The sequence below is a fragment of the Staurois parvus genome, unplaced genomic scaffold (assembly GCF_062004578.1).
Source record: "Staurois parvus isolate SC_StPar_1 unplaced genomic scaffold, SC_StPar_1.0 ptg000530l, whole genome shotgun sequence".
NCBI classification, from domain to species: Eukaryota; Metazoa; Chordata; class Amphibia; order Anura; family Ranidae; genus Staurois; species Staurois parvus.
Window position 1 is genome coordinate 12411115 of NW_028318326.1, and position 20041 is coordinate 12431155.

The 20041-nt window shown below is 40.9% G+C and overlaps 1 protein-coding gene across 1 annotated transcript in view; it reads right to left on the reverse strand.

The window, feature by feature from the left end:
- MYO3B (myosin IIIB) overlaps positions 1-20041 on the reverse strand; it is a 463809-nt gene that overhangs the window by 136935 nt on the left and 306833 nt on the right. Inside the window, exons 26-27 of the mRNA XM_089690537.1 lie at positions 15347-15509; positions 13566-13646 (exon numbers count right to left, since the gene is read on the reverse strand). Coding sequence (XP_089546663.1) covers positions 13566-13646; positions 15347-15509 — 244 coding nt within the window. The remainder of the gene's footprint in view (positions 1-13565; positions 13647-15346; positions 15510-20041) is intronic.

Sequence of the window (20041 nt, forward strand, 5' to 3'; positions counted from 1 at the left end):
GGAAACCCTGCTTAGATTTTGCAGAGCCCTGTGGTTTTTCGGTTAGGTCTCTAAATAGCAATAATCTTTTACAATCATGCTACAACTGTAATATGATTAGCTAAATGTCCCTTTGTCTTCAGCAGATCAGAGGGTGATGAGATCTGTAATTCAACAAAACCCAATCTCCCAAAAATAGTCTAAAGTTGATGTAGATAATTAAAGTAAGGTCAGAACAATTCCCTCTGCTGTGATAAAGGAGTGAACACCTGAAACTGAGGCGTACAGTATAAATTGCCAGGCACTTCTAACTTGGCGCTTCCACATTTAGCTCATTCAGTGTGAAATTAACAGGCAGTGTTAGTAGCATTCCATGAATGATCCATTAGTGATTACAATATGGGAATTATCTACAAGCAGATGCTCATCATATATATTTTATGTACTTCGTTAATAATCATTCCAGCGCCCAGTGAAATACTCATTATTGCAAGAAGACTTGACACAGCATATCAAGTTCTGATTGATTATTGGCTTCTCTGTATTATATACAGAATGTGGAATATAGCACTTTCTCTGGAGTCTAAATTAAGGAATGTTAACCTCTCTAGCTTAAAATTAATTAAAATATTCTTTATGAATGTAGGTAATTTACTGCTGAGAAAAAATGCTTTGCATTGTACAAAGAAAGCAGAGTTCTAAATTATTTAAAAACGCAAGTAAAAAATAATCCCATGAAAAAACAGTGGTGTTCTAATGCGAACTGGGAAGCATTGCAGTACTGCTCATGTCAGAAGCTTGAGGGAATATACTGTATGTGCTGGCGAGCTGGAGGTGCCTCTGACCCAGTTTCTAATTTCTGCTGTCCCAGAAAGGCTGTTGGCTGAGACATCAGTCACAGAAGTAATCTTCCAGGCTCCTATAAGTAAGTAGTTTGGGAAGCAGAAGCAGGGAAGTGTGAGTCCCAATAGCCACTGAAATGAACCTGCCAGAAATTGACATCATCAGTGTCATGATGGCCCTTACCTAAAAATCCTTGGACTAAAAGCTTGTAGATGAGATTAAATAACCGCCTTCTCAGTTGAGTGGACAATGTGCCCGGGACATCAGATTAATGGCAACGGGGCTTTACTTGTATAGTTACATGCTGTACAGGAAGGCCTGGATGAAAAACAGTAGCCTTGGAACAGTAGACTGTCCCTGCAGTATCTTTTCAAAATGAATGTTTCATTTGGTTGGAAAACCTTTCAAAAAACACTGCTAAAAATTAAATGTTTTAATATGACCACATATGCTCATTTCAATGCATCATAAGAAAAATGACAACAATTTCTCAAATGTATTTAGTGACTTTTGGAGAGTGGACCGAACAGACTTTCACAAGAAATAATATTTTAATTGGCCAAAAACACAGAAAGTGTTATGAAAAAAATGCCTAAAGCATGTGTTTCCTATAAAAGCTAATCTGGAGGAGCAAGTGGAAGACTGATTGGTCATGCAAAATCTACTTTACTCATCTCACGGATGATGAGTCAATTCTTCTGGATTTTTCTGAGCTTGCAGTGCTTGGTCTGTCCATGCGGCCCATATAAGACAATCCAATTTCAGAACTATACTCCTTATATACTGCATTATCACTGGCCATCCACCGTCAATAATGCAGGTTGCAGTGATGATTGTCAAAAAAAATGCTGCTATTTTTGAGCTCCACATGCCTATAGAATTTATACACGACTTGGGAGCTCATCTGTGGTGAGGTTACAGCATTGTAAACTGCATTTTGCTGAATGTGGACACTTTTGCTTATCAAGATTGGAGGTTGGGTGAATCTAAAGGAAGAATAGAAAACTCTTTAATTAAGCCTTAAGTTATTATATTTTAGAGATGACATAGCAGGTGTGTAGGTGGCCTTCTCTATGGAAATACAATAACACCAATGCAGCATACACTGTAAATTTTAACTCACTGAATTTCTGTCTGACAGTGCGGAACATCAGATATCACTATTTGTATGTATATTTCCATACCCATAGGGAATGTTGCTTCAGCTAGATTATTTCTCCAAGTCTTTCTTGTCTTCCCCACTTGATCAATGGGTTGTGCAGTACATAAGCCCACTGAGATCTCTGGACCACCAGCTCATGTATTTGAAAGGCATCTGTTTATTTTTAAAATGCAAATTTCTCATACCCCTGAAGACTTGTGGAGGGAAAAAAAAAAGAACAATCTCTTAAGTTGAAGATTTCCATCAGGGGGCTGCTTTTCTGTTTTCTACTAGACTAAGATCAATCGCTGTCAGAACCACTTAGATAATATTGCACAATCAAAATTAATCACCTCTGTAATTAAAGGAGACCAGTCTTAGAATTTCTCAGTTTTTTTTTCACATTTAAAAGTAAATAGTGATAATGTTAATGTAGCAATGCAAGAAATGCAGCTTTGAAATTCTGGTGGGACCACAAGCCTGGAGAATTGCCATTGATAACAATTAAGATTGGCCCCAAAACTAACCTCTCTCCCTCAGCAGCAGATTCCGGTGGAGAAGAGGCCCAATAAGGTTAATACCCCTACTTTGATCTCTGTCAAGGCATACTAGCAAGAATTAATTTACATTTCAGATGAAAAAAAAAAAAGTTGACAGCATGAAAAGGCATCTTGTTCCTGGTATGTGAATGCACAGCAATAGATTGGGAATTCTAAAAAGGAAGTTCTGAGGAGGCTAAAAGGATAAGCCCCCACTGCTGATTTTACTGGGAAAGAGATGAAAGGGAAACAAATTTCAATATGAGCAGGGCTGTAGAAACATGTAAGCCAAATGTTTCCTAAATTCTAAGAACGGGCCGAGATATCCGTGGCGTTCAGCCCTCTCGCTGTCATTCGCATTGAGACTAAAAAGTAAATAATGAAATGTAAACTACAACTATTGATGCTAAATTCCAGTTCTACGGCTGTTTCAGCTCTTACAAGCGGTATTAAGGCTGAATCTTTATCTTTCAGCAATGTGACATGGTTAGATTATTGCAATGAAGGTGTGTCATTTAGGCTCTGCTTCCTATCCTGAATGGCATCCAACTTTTTCTAGACTAATACACATTTATAGGGCATATCCACATTTGTAAACTTTTCCTTTCTCCAAAAATCCTATATTTGACATTCATTTTTTGTAAGACAAAATAGCCTGCTTGTCTATTAGAGGATAGTTTTGTTAATATTATCATTTATTGTCTGTTTAGCAGCTACATTGTGTCAGTTCTTACAGATTCTCTGATTGACAAAATAATGAATTCTCTACACACAATGTAGTTGATTTTGAAGCAAAGGCCATTCACTCAGCAAATTGTATATTCACTTTTCAAAGTAAGTAAGGTAAACCTGTGCTCACGCTGAATATCTGAATATCCTATGACGAGCAAAAGTAATTGAAAAAAAAAAAAAGGATTTTTGCTAGCAAGTGATTGGTTGATTGAAATGCATGCAATTTCACTTTAATTACCAATTTGAGGGGCTGATTTATAACGGAGAGCAGATATCGCTATTCACTCTCTGTATGACCTCACATACACAGCTGTTTGAAGCTTCTGTGTCCTCAAGTGCAAAATCCCTGGTGATTTCCTGCCCCTGGGGAGCCATATATAGCCGACCATACAAATGAACTGCTTTAAACGGCTGCACCGATGTAAATGCTGATCACGCCTGCATCATCGTTTACCCGCTCATGTGGGGAAGACGAAGTTCCCTGAAGACATCACCTTCTCGGAAGTGTTCAGCGTTTACACGAGCACAGCCACGTACCGAAATTCACTTGTATTGTCGGATGTACGTGGTACCTGCGGATCACCGAGCATAGGAGAACACCGGGGATTTTATGTTTGAGGACATCAGAGCTATAAAATGTCTGTGCGCATGAGACCTTATACTCTGCACACACTGTGACCTGCATTTTATAGCCCATTCATAAAATGCAGGCTGTGGTGTGGAGACTACAATGCCCCATGGAGTTCCCTCTGCTTAGCGCAGCCCTGGGATGTATTCAATAGTGCTCCATTGACTTTAGAATCCTAAATATGACATATTACAAAGTACATCTATAAAGCACATTACTGTGCTATATTGTGGGTAGTGTTTGTTTTTCTTTTTTTTTGAAGAGGTACAGCCATACCACTGCTTTTTCAATCAACCCCTTAGTGAACATCCACTATTCAAAGTGAAAATTCACTTACCTTAGCAAACACTCTTTACTTACACAGTTACATAGTTATTCTGGTTGAAAAAAAGACACAAGTCCATCCAGTTCAACCAACAGAAAAAAAAAACCCACACACATACAAATAGAAAACCTCTATATACACTATCAAATAGTGCATCCTAAAGCATGATCCAGTTTGCTTCTCCAAGGGAAAAAAATCCTTCCTGATATTACAAGAGACAATCAGATATTCCCTGGATCAACTTTGCCTATAAATATTAGCACACAGTTATATTATGTGCATTTAGGAAAGAATCCAGGCCTTTCTTAAAACAATCTACTGAGCTGGCCAGAACCAGCACTTGAGGGAGTCTATTCCACATTTTCACAGCTCTTACTGTGAAAAAGCCTTTCCGTATTTAGAGATTAAATCTCTTTTCCTCCAGACGTAAAGAGTGCCCCCTTGTCCTCTGTGATGACCTTAAGGTGAATAATTCTACACCAAGTTCACTATATGGATCACTATATATATATATATATATATATATATATATATATATATATATATATATATACACACATGTATATACTGTATCCACCCTTAACCCCTTAGTGACTAAGGGTAAAAAAATCTAAAAGCTGAAACACAATTTAGCAAATTTGATATTTGCTAGTAAAGCCGTACATATCATCACAACTACTTTGTGTATCCAGGTGGATTATACCTTGTTTTTTTTCAGGACAAATTGGGATTTCTTTTGATGGTAAATGGTAATAGATATCTCCTGATTTTATTTTTATTATCAAGGAAAAACTGGCCCAGAATAGTGAAAAAAAAATTAGCTTTTTTTAACCCATTAATGCTGACAGGGGTGTGGTTTATGATCATGTGACTGCTGTGATTGGTTGTCATAGCAGTCACATGATCGGAAAGTTCCCATTGGCAAGTAGTGATCAGGAGCTTTCTGTTAGGTGCTGGTAACTGTTACAGGAGCGCACAGGGAATGCGCTCCCAGCACAGCTTTGTTTGCGTTTCCCCTTCGGACAAAGTACATGCAATACTTTGTCCCATTTCCCTAGGTTCTCTGTAACACTGGCTGTGAAGTCAGACAGGACAACCCCCCTTGGTGCACAGCCACCAGACACTGTAGCTAGCAAGGAGAGGGCTGCTTTGCTAGCAGGTGCCTATCTCCGGATCCCAGCACTTGACTGAAGCAAGCAACTGCACAAGGAATGCAAAGTAAGGTGGGATGTGTCAGCCTCTTGTCTCTGCATTGCTTTTGCATCTACTTACCTTGGTGCAAGTGCTAGCCGCTGGAGACAGGCGTTACAAAGCAATACCACTGTCTCCTTGCTTGCTGCAGTGTCAGACAGAGCACGTGGAAACATGGGTCAAAATACTGTATGGACTTTGTCCCAAGGGGAACCCAAATAACTTTAAAAAGTGCTAATTCTTAAATGTTAACACTGCCAGTTTTCTTCTTTTGGGAGTATGAAATTGTCCAAAATGTCTTGGTATGCTGACCCCTTAAGAGTTCCTTTCACTAGAACTAAGGGGCCAAGCTCAACCCTTGAAAAACAACCCCACACCATAATCCCCCCTCCACCAAACTTTATATTTGGCACAATGCAGTCAGGCAAGTACCATTCCCCTGGCAACCGCCAAACCCAGACACGTCAATCAAATTGCTAGACAGAGAAGCGTGATTTGTCACTCCAGAGAACAGGTCTCCACTGCTCTAGAGTCCAGTGGCGGCGTGCTTTACACCGCTGCATCCGATGCTTTGCATTGCACTTGGTGATGTAAGGCTTGGATGCAGCTGATTGGCCATGGAAACCCATTCTGTGAAGCTCTCTACGCATTGCTGTTGTGCTAATCTGAAGGCCACATGAAGTTTGGAGGTCTTTAGCTATTGACTCTGCAGACAGTTGGCGACTTCTGCGCACTGTCTGCCTTAGCATGCGCTGACCCGCTCTCATTTTATGTGGCCTACCAATTCGTGGCTGAGTTGATTTTGTTATAATACTACTAATAGTTGACTGTGGAATATTTAGTGGCAAGGAAATTTCCTGGATGGACTTATTGCACAGGTGGCAACCTATCACAGTACCACGCTTGAATTCACTGAGCTCCTGAGAGCGACCCATTCTTTCAAAAATGTTTGTAGAAGCAGTCTGCATGCCTAGGTGCTTGATTTTATACACCTGTGGCCAAGGAGGTGATTGGAACACCTGAATCCAATGATTTGGAGGGGTATCCCAATACTTTTGGCAAGATAGTGTATCTATGCTACACGGACTATATATGTTATATAACCTATAACAGCTACATTGATGTTACAAGAATATTTCAATGTAGTATAATATATATTACTGTATTACTATATTACATAATATAAGCATTCTGATATCAATTGTGCACAATCCAGATTTTCCCTTTAAAGGAATGACAAACGAATGCAGCTTCTTTTACAAAATAAATATCATCCTCTTTAAAAACTGTATGAACAGTAATTAATAATATGTTTAATGAACAACAATAGTAAGTAAGCTTCAGCGACCATCTTTCTGAAATTTATAGCAAAAAATGTTTCCTCCCTGTATACATCTTTCTGCACTGCATGAAACAAGCAGCATTTTATACAAACATTCCTTTACAGGCACCTAACAAAAGCATTTCATTGCCTTTTAAGATTCTCTCATATATTCTGCTCTGGGCAGAACTCGAGCGCTGCTTCCGTTATACACAAATCCATTTCCTTAACAAGAACGAGTCACAGTAACATCCTAGTTCTCAGGCAATGAATGATAATATGTAAATGAAGTCTCCTGCTCAGTGACTCAAACACAACGCTACGTCTTCCCGAGAATGCTCCCGGAGCTGGTGGGAAATACGATGCAGAAATACATGGTGTATAACACAAAAGTGGATGAACCATAACTGGCTGTTCATCCAAACCATTGTGAAACAGCGAGATTGCTTACGTGCAACTTATAATGTCAAATTTTACTGTAGTGTTACATTTTGTCTGTCTTACAAAATCATTCCTTTTCTGGATAGAGCAGTCTCTAAATCGCTCGGAATACCTACCGTATTAACCTGTAATTTTGTGAATATAACTCAAGTTGGCAATAAAATGGACCAGGTAATCATAAGTAAATCTTTTTGTGTAGTCTCGATTGTCTGTGGGGGAGCAAGGAGATGAAACCACATTTGAGATCTGAGATAGGCAAGCAATGAAAACCAAGGACATTTTATAATAGCAAAATTCTCAGGGATAAGTTTTAAGATCCTCAATATGGCCCTGGAGTTCAAAAGACAGTTTTTTTGGCTCAGTGCATCAAACTTAGAATTTAGAGAGATTTGCTTGTAGGCAGGTTGCATACTGTAGGTATTTAGTTATGGCTGCCCAAGCCAGGGAGGAAGGGGTCAATTTTTTTCTGCCTTCCCCAAGCTACGTTCGCTGGCTTTTTCTGGTTGGCCCACCTGTCCTGGGTGATTATAAAGAGGATAGGAGATCGGATCCAGGGGTCTCTTCTGCTGAATTCTGCTTGGGGAACTGCACAAACACCATCATATAAAGGGTCTGTTGGGACTTGTAGTCTGCTCTGAAGACACAGACTTGTCAGGACACCATCATCATAGATTACTGCCACTCTGGATTTGCCACTGTTGGACTCAACCTTTGCAGATATGCTGGGGTAGCCACAGTTACAGTTAGCCATTTAGGAAAAGACTCATTGCCTATTTAAGCTGTTATGCTCAGGTTTTCTCAGTAAAACCCTTTGAAACATTGTCCTGCCTGGTCTGAAGTTATTCTAAAGGGGTGTATGGAAGCAACTGGCACACTACACATGGGTATGAAGTCAGCCTCTTCAGGATTTAACATGGTACGGAGGAGAAGCAAGTTGCCAAGAGCAGCAAGAGGCAAGTGACCAGTACAAGCAGCCTGTCATGAAGCATGGTACCTGTACTAGGTGAGGTGTCCTCCTGTAGCAAGGGGGTCACTGCACTGAGCTCCCTTCCCAGAAGTCTGTCTCCCATAGCAACAGGAGAAGATCAGCATCATGGAGGCCCTTGGCCAAGTCACCAGGTAGAGAAAGCAAGAATAACAAAATGCACAGATGAGGTCCATGGTATGTGCATAGCAGGACCCCATTCTGTCACTGGGAGTGAGATGAAAGAGGTACACTGGATAGGAGGAGTGGGCAAGGGCTCAACATGTCCCTCTTAAATGCCAACAAATACAGTTAAGGTGTGCATTGACACATAACCAAAAGGTTAGCTGAAATCCAATCTATTTACTCAATGTAAAGCCCATCTCTAAGTTGGAGGACTTAACATTGACTCTCTCTGAAAGAGGCCTCCACTTTATCCTGGGACAATGATGAGAATGACACAGCAAAGGTACCCCATGACTCCAGCCACACTGCCTGGCTTAGCCCAAGAACCTGGTGGGCTTACAGTCATGTGAAACCTTCACCATCACCAGCCCACCTGCTACTATCAGTGGTCAAGTGTTTCTGAGGTTACCACTGCTTGTTGCTAGACCTTCTGAGGTCACCCTTCAAAAAACATTAATTTTCAATGGGGTTTCTATTGTTGGCTAGAGAAAACCAAACAGTTCTCAGTCTGTCAAAGCACATCTCCAGCCATATGTAGAAGATCTCTCACTCCCTCCTCACTCTTACCAAAGTGAAAAAAAACCCCACTGACTAGCAGTGCATCCAAGCAGTGAGAGACACAGTGTGTGTTCATGGGGAGGGGGTTATATATTGCATAATTTTATATTTTGATGAGGGGAGTGAAAAATAGAGATGTTGAACCTTTTCCCATTCAGGGCAGAGTCACAGTGTCTGCAGGCAATCTGCTCCCAAGGCATGCAGTGTGGGGTGGTGATGTCACGCTCTCCACCTCATCCAATCAAAGAGCGCTTTGTATTCATTCAGCAAATGCAAAGAATCCTCTGAATGGCCCGTGTTCAGGATGCAGCAGGCTAGCTGCTTAGCACAGCACCCAGAAGCAAAAGGAGATCACGGGAATAGAGGTGTCTAATTTAGTGATGTCCAGCTTTCACAGGCATCAGCCAGGTATGATATGCAAAGTTACATTGGTTCAAGCTGGAGTGGCAGAACTGTCATGTGAGGGCCCTAACATCCACCTGTCTAATATCTGGCACCAGCTGGCAGCAAAGCTTAAACTGTATAGCATGCTGCAGGGGGAAGGCAATAAGGATGCATGTACCCATTGGTACCCATTCACACCCAAGCATTTCAGCCTAAAGATCAAAGCTCCAAAATGCTTAGCATCCAAAATTCCATGTATTATAATGGTGACTGTTCACATATAAGCACATATAAGATTCATGTAGCTTGAAGCCTGAAGCTACAAAAACTTTTGACTTGGGCGTTTTTGGCCCCATAGTCTTCAATGGGCAGGGCTGTCTTAATGCATGGGCACCCCTGTGCACTGCCCAGGGGCTCCAGGTGCATTGAGGAGCCATGTTGATCTTGCATTACATCATACTTGACAACTGTCCTGGATTTGCCACGCTTTTTACTAAGCTGTCCTGGGGTGACCTGGGCAGCATCCCAAAAAATGTACTGTGCCCTCCTAATCCCAGTATTGTGCCCTTCTGCCTCTCCCCGTACTGTGCCCTTTGTGTTGATTAGTCTTTGATTTATGGCATTTTTTCCTATTGTTTAAAATCAATTTTATTGAAAGTACTAATAAATACAGTTGTGTTCAAAACTACTTATGGTAGTACGATATGGGCAACACTTAAACACCAATAGCTGAAAGCAGTTCGTCACTCTAAGTGGTGGTTCACATATACAGTTGTGAAACCCTGAACAGACTGTGCCAAACATATACAGTTGCAAGAAAAAGTATGTGAACCCCTTGGGATTACATGGAGTTTTGCATGAATTGGGCATAAAATGTGCTCTGAACGTCATCTAAGTCACAACAATAGAAGAACACAGTCTGCTGAACATAATACTACACAAACATTAGATGTTGCCATGGTTTAATTGCACATAACATGTAAACATTCACAGTGCAGGGAGGAAAAAGTATGTGAACCTTTGGACTTAATAACTGGTTGACCCTCCTTTGGCAGCAATAACCTCAACCAAACGTTTCCTGTAGTTGCAGATCAGACCTGCACAATGATCTGGAGTCATTTTGGACCACTCCTCTTCACAAAACTGTTTCACTTTAGCAATATTCTTGGGATGTCTGGTGTGAATCGCTCTCTTAAGGTCATGCCACAGCATTTCAATGGGGTTGAGGTCAGGACTCTGACTGGGCCACTCCAGAAGGCGTATTCTGTGCTGTTGCAGCCATTGTTTTGTTGAATGACTTGTATGCTTTGGGTCATTGTCCTGTTGCATCACCCATCCTCTGCGGAGCTTCAGTTGGCGGACAGATGGTCGTACGTTTTCCTGCAAAATGTCTTGATAAACTCTGGAATTCATTTTCCCATCAATGACAACAATCCGTCCAGGCCCTGAGGCAGCAAATCAGCCCCAAACCATGATGCTCCCTCCGCCATGTTTCACAGTGGGAATGAGGTTTTGATGTTGGTGTGCTGGGCCTTTTTTTCTCCACACATAGTGTTGTGTGTTCTTCCCAAACAACTCAATCTTGGTGTCATCTGTCCACAGTATATTTTGCCAGTAGTGCTGTGAAACATCCAGGTGCTCTTTTGCAAACTTCAAACGTGCTGCAATATTCTTTTTGGACAGCAATGGCTTCCTCCGTGGTGTCCTCCCATGTACTCCATTCTTGTTTAATGGTTTCCTTATTGTAGATGTGTCAACAAAAATGTTAGCATGTGCCAGAGATTTCTGTAGGTCTTTAGCTGACACTCTGGGATTCTTCTTTACCTCATGGAGCATTCTGTGCTGTGCTCTTGCAGTCATTTTTACAGGACGACCGCGCCTAGGGAGAGTAGCAACAGTGCTAAACTTTCTCCATTTGTAGCCAGTCTGTCTTACCGTGGACACATGAACATCAAGGCTTTTGGAGATACTTTTGTAACCCTTTCCAGCTTCATGCAAGTCAACAATTCTTGATGGTAGGTCTTCTGAGAGCTCTTTTCTGCGAGGCATGGTTCACATCAGACAGTGCTTCTTGAAACCAGTAAACCCAAAACAGGTGTGTGTTTTTTAAGGGCAGGACAGCTGTCAGCAACACATCCAATATCATCACACTGATTGGAGTCAAGGTTGGCTCACTCCTGGCTCCAATTAGCTCTGGGAGAAGTCATTAAGCTAGGGCCTCACATACTTTTTCCTCCCTGCACTGTGAATTTTTACATGTTATGTGCAATTAAACCATGACAACATCTAATGTTTGTGTATTATTATGTTCAGCAGACTGTGTTCTTCTATTGTTGTGACTTAGATGACGTTCAGAGCACATTTTATGCTCAATTCATGCAAAACTCCACGTAATCCCAAGGGGTTCACAGACTTTTTCTTGCAACTGTATATATACGTATATATATATACAGTTGTGTTCAAAATAATAGCAGTGTGTTGAAAAAAGTGAATAAAGCTCAAAATCCTTCTAATAGCTTTTATTTCCATACACACAAATGCATTGGGAACACTACACATTCTATTCCAAATCAAAACATGAAGAAAAATATATCAAATTTGTGTTGTTCCTCTAAAGAAATTGAAGAAAAGTGAATATTAGACTGTTTAAAAAAATAGCAGTGTTTGTATTCTTCTTTAAAAACTCAAACATTCACTATATAAACTGAAAAATGTTTGACGATTTTGCTTTCCTTTGAATCACTTAATTAATATTTAGTTGTATAAGCACTGTTTCTGAGAACTGCTGTACATCTGTGTTGCATGGAGTCAACCACTTTCTGGCACCTGTGAACAGGTATTCCAGCCCAGCATGATTGGACTACATTCCACAGTTCTTCTCTATTTCCTGGTTTTGCCTCAGAAACTGCTAATTGTAACAGTACTCACAGGTAACTTTAGACCTTCTTTGATCTTCCTGGAGCTGATTGTTGGCTGAGTCCTTGCCATTTTGGCTTTTCTTCTATCAATGGTTCAAATGGCAGTTATTTGCTTTCTTCCACGTCTTTCAGGTTTTGGTTGCCATTTTAAAGCATTTGCGATCATTTTAGCTGAGCAGCCTATCATTTTCTGCACTTCTTTATATGTTTTCCCCTCTCCAATCAACTTTTTAATCAAGGTACGCTGTTCTTCTGAACAATGTCTGGAACTACCCATTTTCCTCAGAATTTCAGAGAGAAATGCCCTGTAACCAGCATGTACAACATTTGGTGCCTTCCTTCCTTAAATAAGGGCAATAATTGCCACCTGTTTTTCAAAGAATGAATGACCTCACTAATAGAACTCCACACTGCTATTATTTTGAACATGCCCCTTTCAATTAGTGATTCAATTACACAGAATCAGCAGCATGCATGTCATGACTGTTGGATTTCTATTACTCTACTACACCTGCTAGTAAATTATTTGCCATGTAGAAATATCATTTCTACCAAAAACAGTGATTGATCAGGTTAGTGATGTCTGACTGCTATTATTTTGAACACAACTGTATATGTTTAATTCTATCAACTATTTATACTTTAATGCTTGAAAGTAGGTGCGTAAATTGGGGCAGGCAATTAAGATGCTATTAAGATGGCCCTGTCCATGGGAACAACTGAACAACTGAAACCTCTAAAATTGTTGCTTGTTTTCCACTGGCTAAAACAAAACCCCTGAAGCTTGATCATACATCTAAAATGCTTGAAATACATTTCTAAAATGTTCGTATTTACAAGCAAAAATGCTCATCTGATAATGCTCATGTGTGAATCCAGCCTTATTTACATGTGTGCGGTGCATTTTTGGGGCATCACGTTTTTAGGTGCGCTACCTTTGAACTCAGCATGCTGCATCTGATGTGATTTTATCAAAACTTGCATTCTAAAAGATGGTAGCACACTTAAAAACACATGGAAAACGTGCCTAAAAACACATCACGCCAAAAATGTCCTAGTCATGAGGGGGTGTGTTAACTTTAGACACTTTGCCCTGTTTGTACAGAGTAACAGTATCTCTTCAGAGGAACGCTTTAACTTCATATTTTAACAGTGCACCTTTTCTAAAACAATAGACATCTTGCACAAAATAAGCAATGTACCTTGTAACTCTGTTCAGTTCTAAGGAAAGGAGAATAAGAAAAATCAAAGGTTGGACTGCTGACTTGTACTAGGCACTAGATTTCTACTGTACGACATGTTTAATTTTGTTTAACGCACAGGCTAGACCAGGTGGAGGTCTTACTCAAATAGCCACTGGAAATCTCACATGACTGCGGAATAACGTGCATGTTCAATGACTCTATTTCTGTTACCTGCTTGAATAACAGTAGCTGCATCGCTTCTTCTGCCTCTTATTTCCTGTAATTTTTTCCGAGTTTCATATCCTCTCCATGCTGGAAGATAATAGTAGAATATTGGTATTCTAATTTTGACTAATGAAAACCACATAATTCATAAAAGAGGACCTTCACTCAGTAAAAAAAACTTATTTGCACCTGACTCCATATCCCTCCCTCTCTCACAACTAGATTAAAAAAAACTGAAGTGCCTCCGACTTTTTTTTGCGCTTTCTTCTTTCTCCCCTACACTAGAATGACAATGCACTCCCTGTAGCCCAGGGGTGTTCAACCTGTGTCCTACAGAGCCCTCTGATGAGGTCCAAGACCTCAAACCACGGGAGTGCATGTCTGGGGTCGGCAACATATTGTTGGAGATCTGGGCTTGCCAACCCGCCATCTCAGAGCATCAGACTTCATCAAGCCGATGCCAGCAGTGGACGAAGCAGGCGACCACAGAGAGAGCAGGAGCCACATAAGCTCATGCTTCCTCTGTAGAGCCGGCTCCTGTCCCAGGCAAGGTGACATCAAGTGCGCTTCGCCTGGAACCTTTCTAGCAGCCTGGAGAGCGATGCCAATAGAAGCTGGAAGAGGAAAAGAAGGTTGGCGTATCAAACACATACACTGTGCTTTTACAATGGGCATATTAGCAAATATAAGGGTTAACAAATATTAGGCTCCTGGATGTCCATGACATTAGGGCAGCAAACTTACAGTATGTGCCACTTACCTGCCTAGTTGGAGAACAGGTTGGTGGCTAACACCTGCCCTGTGAAATGACCTCTGATTAGATTGTGTGCAGGAGTTCAAGAACCTCTGATCCCACATTTAAAAGTCCACTATACTGCAACATATTGTACACTGGCAACTGTATATGGTAACTATAGTATTTAGTATATTAATTCCTTTCCTAAAAATTTGAGTCTCATTTACATGCAGAGCAACCTGCCCGATAAAAGTGAGACAAACCATATACCACTATAACACCTCCGGTTGTGCTTGCAATGGTCAGCTTTGATTCCTATGTGTTAAAACATTTTTTCTAGAAGAATAAAAAAACCTGTTGCTCCTGCAACGGCTGAAAAGTGTTAGCTGCCGTAAGATGCCAATTTATTTTTTGCTTACTTTGGGGTGTATTTATCAAAGATCTACCCAAAGGATTCCCTCGGAGATTTGACAGGATTCACCTATCGATTTTTGTAGACTTTTTTATTATGCAGTTAGCTGACAGGCAAATCTTACATAATCGAATGATGCCAACTTGAACAGGTTGTTTTATTATTACTGGCTGAATCTTTGAAGGAATGTTTCAGTGAAGTTTGTTAAATAATGGGAATGCCCTTCCATTCATTTGCCGATGTGCTCTCCATAGCGATACACATGTGTGAAAAAAAAAAACCAGCGCATGCAAACTGATATCCCTATAGCAAGGGAGCCATGAGCATGCAGCCCACTGCTATATTGATACTTGCTTATATAGCCTTCAGTGTTTGGGGGCAGAGGGTGATTCGAGAGGAGTTCCTCGTCCATTTCCTCAGACAGTGAGGTAAGTAAGAAGCAAAGTAGAAAATGTGGAACAGAAACAAATAGCAGCCAAGTGGTTAATGAGTGGAGAGTGAGACAACAGAGATGTGACCCGAATGGTATGATTGGGCTAAAACCATATTTTTTACACAAGGCACTTATGTGTTGGTTACTGGGTTCTTCTTGTAGTGCTACTGCTGTTTTACATCAAGGTGTAACAGTGCAATAATTACCAGCTTGAATGCAGGTGGCGCTTTTCTTCCTTTTCTCTTTAACTTTCCTGTATCTCCTTGCTCCGAGCCATCCTTTGGTATAGGCCTGCATCACCACTACTCGTCCAATGACTTCCCTCAGGAGGAGATTTAACTGTTCTACATGGTAATATTTCAAGAACACCTTCAACAGAAAGAAATGCTGTGAAACACAACCGCAAATCTTTGGTTTTCATAAAATAGCCAGAGTTATACAAACTTAAAGCTGACCTCCAGGTCTAATCTTAATTACATGGTTACGTAGGCCAGATCGGATCAATAGAAGTGTGCATATCTTATACCTGATGGACCACTGTGGAAGCTGGCAATCAGCGTGCTAGTTGGGGCTACTGCAGTGATCGCTGCTATCCTCCAGGTATTGCCAAGCAGCTGCTCCACCACTTATTGACCACAGGTGGTCACTCAATTGGCACGGAACACCTTGTAGTTTTCAATAAATACAAGGAATTCTTTGACTGGAGGAGGGTGAGATCATGACCACCCTGCCTCTCCACCTCACCACCTCGTCTAAGCTGGCTCAATGTAACCATGCAATTAAGATCATACCTGAAGTTCAGCTTTAATGAAATGCCAATTATCCTCCTAAAGTCTGTGCAAACTGGCTTAAAAACCACAGCTTCAGCAGTTTTGTGTTTTGCCTGTAGAAGCAGCTCAATGTTATCCTATGGGTCCATGCACATTAGGACGTTTTGAGATATATTTTAAGCTCAGTTTTTAGAGGCAGAAAAAACTCTTCTGGTTTGCGTTTTTGAGAGGAGTTTTCTGGCAGAAAAAATTGCTAAACGCTCCTAAACACATGTACAAAAACGCTTTATATGAGCGCTTTTTTAGGCCAAGAGAACTGGAGAACTGCCTGGCAACATGGCAAATCTGGTATGTCAAAGAAGGCAGATACACATTTTTAGGCAGACTATATATTCTTCTGGCTACTAAAGCTGACATAAACTCTGAGAATTCTGTGGTTGTAATGTATGGAATGAGTGGGTAGTAATAAGATACACACATACATACACAAGATTTTTTTTTTTATTGTTTATTAATCTATTTAATTTTTGTATCCAAAATAAAATCATAAATCCATCATTAAAACCGTATCCAGCAATAATCCAGCAATTTATCACCCTGCGTCAATAACTGTTGCTTCCAGGTGTAGGTGATCATGTGACCTCCTCCCATGGGACAGTGCTAGTGTCTAGAAACCAATAGCTAGGCTTAAGCACTCTCATATGGCATAGGGAGTGATGTCACTGCTCCACCTAGTAAGAATACCTGCCAACACAGAAGATTTTAGTGCCAGGAAAGAAAAGGTGACTATAGGTGGTCCTGGAGCAGTCATTGAAAAGATACTGTCAAAAACATCCACTTTACCCTGAATGGATAAGGTGATGCCCTCTTTTTAAAGTGCATGTCCAAACCTTTTTTTTTAAAAGCAGAACTCTGGTCAAAAATTATTTTTTTCTCAGCCCCACTGCATGGATCAGCTGCTCGTTTTCTCTAGGGATGAGTATCTGGGGATCTAGGGGTCAGGGGTGTGGCCCTGATCCAATGGAAAACCGCGCTCCCCCATGGTCCAGAAGTGGACTATTTATGTCTATGGAGCATGCATTGAGGGGTGAGGACAAAGCTCATACTCACCTGACCCTGATCCTACGGAAAACCATACTCCCCCATGGTCCAGCAGTAGACTGTTCCTGGCTATGGAGTGTGCTGTCAGGAACAGTCCATTTACAAGACCCTTGGACCGTGCTGTCCTCTCCCCTAAAACAAAACGAGCAGTTAACCCATGCAGTGCCAGCACAGCCCCACTGAACAGACAAAAAAAATTGCACAAAATTCTGATTTAAGTTTTGCCGTGAATGACATAGGGAGCCCATGTCTCTTTAAAGTGGTATTAATCCAAAACCAAAAATGTAATATATTGCATCCTAACAATTCTTAGTTTTCTTTTTAAGGCTGTTTTCCCTTTTTTTTTTACCTGGTTATCTAGCCAGTAACTCACCTCCTGTATTAAAGTGCCTACACTCTTGATGAAAGATCACAGGAGGCACCTTTGCAGTTACAGCAAACCATTTTTTTTTCTTTTGGGATAAAGGTCTTACATAAATAAATAAAGCTGATCATTGTAAGCACCCCTGTCAGTGTTAAATGGTTTGTCTCATCTTTCTAACCGCTACATCTACAGAACAGCTTGTTCTGTCATAAAAACAACAGGCTTACTGGCTGGATCACCAGGTGAAAATAAAAGAAAACCTTAAAAGGAAAACTAAAGCTGCCATTACATCTAAGAAATGGTAAATTTCAATATAATAAATGTTTGTTTTTGTTTTTGATACCGCTTTAACTTTATACTTGCCAAATGTTGTACATTTTGAGAATCTGTTTTGGAATATGTGACCCCACCTTTAGTGATAAAAGAGCAAACACCCCAAATAAATATTCTGGATGACCACATAAAATATTCTTATTGTATGGAATGCCTTCATTTTGCCTAGTTGCTTTCACTAAGTTAACTTGAAGACACCATGACAAGGGTAGAATATATGCCTTTCAACTTAACCAAGCCTGCTAGGCCAACCCTCCACCATTCCAGCTATAATAAATACACACACCAAGTTATTGGAGTCAAAATGGCCATAGCAGCCTTTCATTAACCAATAAATTATTTCAACATACATAACATTCCAAATTATAAACAGAGGAAACGGTGGTGGTCATTTGAGGGCCATAAACCCAACTTCACTTTTGCGGAAAACATTCCTTCAACCTAGGCCCCCAGCCGCAACCCACTGGCTCGGGGACAATCCTACTTATCCACAGCCGCAACACACCGGCTCAGGGATAACCCTACTTATCCGCAGTGACCACCATTTTAACTGTTCCAAGTTGACCCCTTGTTAACCAGAATGTACCAAGGTCCCCATACCACTGATGGGTCCCGAATCTGTCTCCATACAGAATTCTTTCCTCCTCCAAAGACCAAGCACCGCCAAGCCCGCCATGACAATCCAAACCAAAGCACTAAGGTGAGGGAGGGAGGGTGGGAAGCTTCTTCTTCTTCCAACTTCCCCCACTGGACTTCCTGAGGTCAGACATTCCTTTTCCTCCCTGTGAGACCCTCCCCAACATCCCCCATCCAATAAGGTAGGCCATAATCCCAAAAACTTCCTACCCATCTTTTAACCCTCTGTTGTCCCTCTATTCCCCCTAGTCATATCGTCCCTGCGCTTATTTATTTATTTATTTTTTTCTGTATACCCAACTGGACACTATTGGTTCTTTTTTCTCCTCTTTAAAGCATCCTGCACAAGCAGCTAAATGTAAAGTGTCATAACCCACACCAAACAGTCTGATTTCAATTTGTTGAAGCCAGACCAGTAGAAGAAGAGTCAGAAGGTCAACATCAAGAAGGTCAGAATAGGTGGAACTTTAAACCACATCTGGAATATTCAGATCTGAGTCATCGTGGCTGAGCAAGCATGAGTCTCTGTCAGTAATATTTTGATGAATTAGACTACATTTGCTGTGAGCGGCTAGCTGCAGCCACTGAGCCTGATCACTAAAATGACTCACTATAGCCAGAATTCTGTCATAGTGAATGGGCTTGAAAGCCGCAGCTGGCCACTCGAAGCAGCAGTAGGAATCCGAAGATCCCTTCTGCTGCATTTGCACCAAACTAAATTGCCGGTGTGAATGTAGCCTTATTGTTCACCTTCAAGTAAATTATGAGGATTATATTCTATTTCATGCTGTACCCTATACAGTACGTAATGCGTTTTATATTATTATTATTATTTAGGATTTATATAGCACCAGCAGTTTGCACAGCCCTCTACAACGTGAGGGCAAACAGTACAGTTACAATACAATTCAATACAGGCAGAGTCAGTGGGCCCTGCTCGTTAGAGCTTACAATTTAAAAGAGGAGGGTCAAGTGATACAAAAGGTAATAACTGTGGGGGATGAGCTGATGGAGAAAATACATGTGCAGTTGTTAGGTGGAGGCAGGATAGGCTTCTCGGAAGTAAAAAGTTTCAGGGATGGTCTAAAAGTGGACAGAGTAGGAGATAGTTGGACAGATTGGGGTAGCGAATTCCATAGGATGGGAGAGGCTTGGGAGAAGTCCTGGAGGCGAGCATGGGAGGAGGTAACAAGAGAACTAGAGAGCAAGTCTTGGGAGGAATGAAGAAAGCAATTTGGTTGGTATATTGAGATTAGGTTAGTGATGTGGGGGCCGATATATGGTCAGATTCAAAGGCTATTCCTCTTGTAGATGTCAGCATGTGAAACAAGTAGAAATATAAGTTTGCTGAGTAACTGCAGACCTAACTGGTAGACTTCCACTGAGACTGATGAAAAGTGAGGCACAACCATTGTGAAGCATCACTAAGCAGGAAGGGGAGCCTGCGTATGTAACAAAAAATTTAATTTACAGTATGGCAGCTAACCAGTCCTTAGATGCGCTGGCAACATTAGATTTCTTTTTTTAAGGCTTAAAGTGGTTTTTAATCTAAACCAAAAATGTAATATATTGCAGTTTATAAATTTTATCAATCATTAGATGTGGTGACTACATTAGGTCAATTTTTTTAGGCTTTTTTCCCTCTGCATTGGGGCATCTGGGGAAAGAGGAGTGTTAGATGTACTAGCAGATTTAAA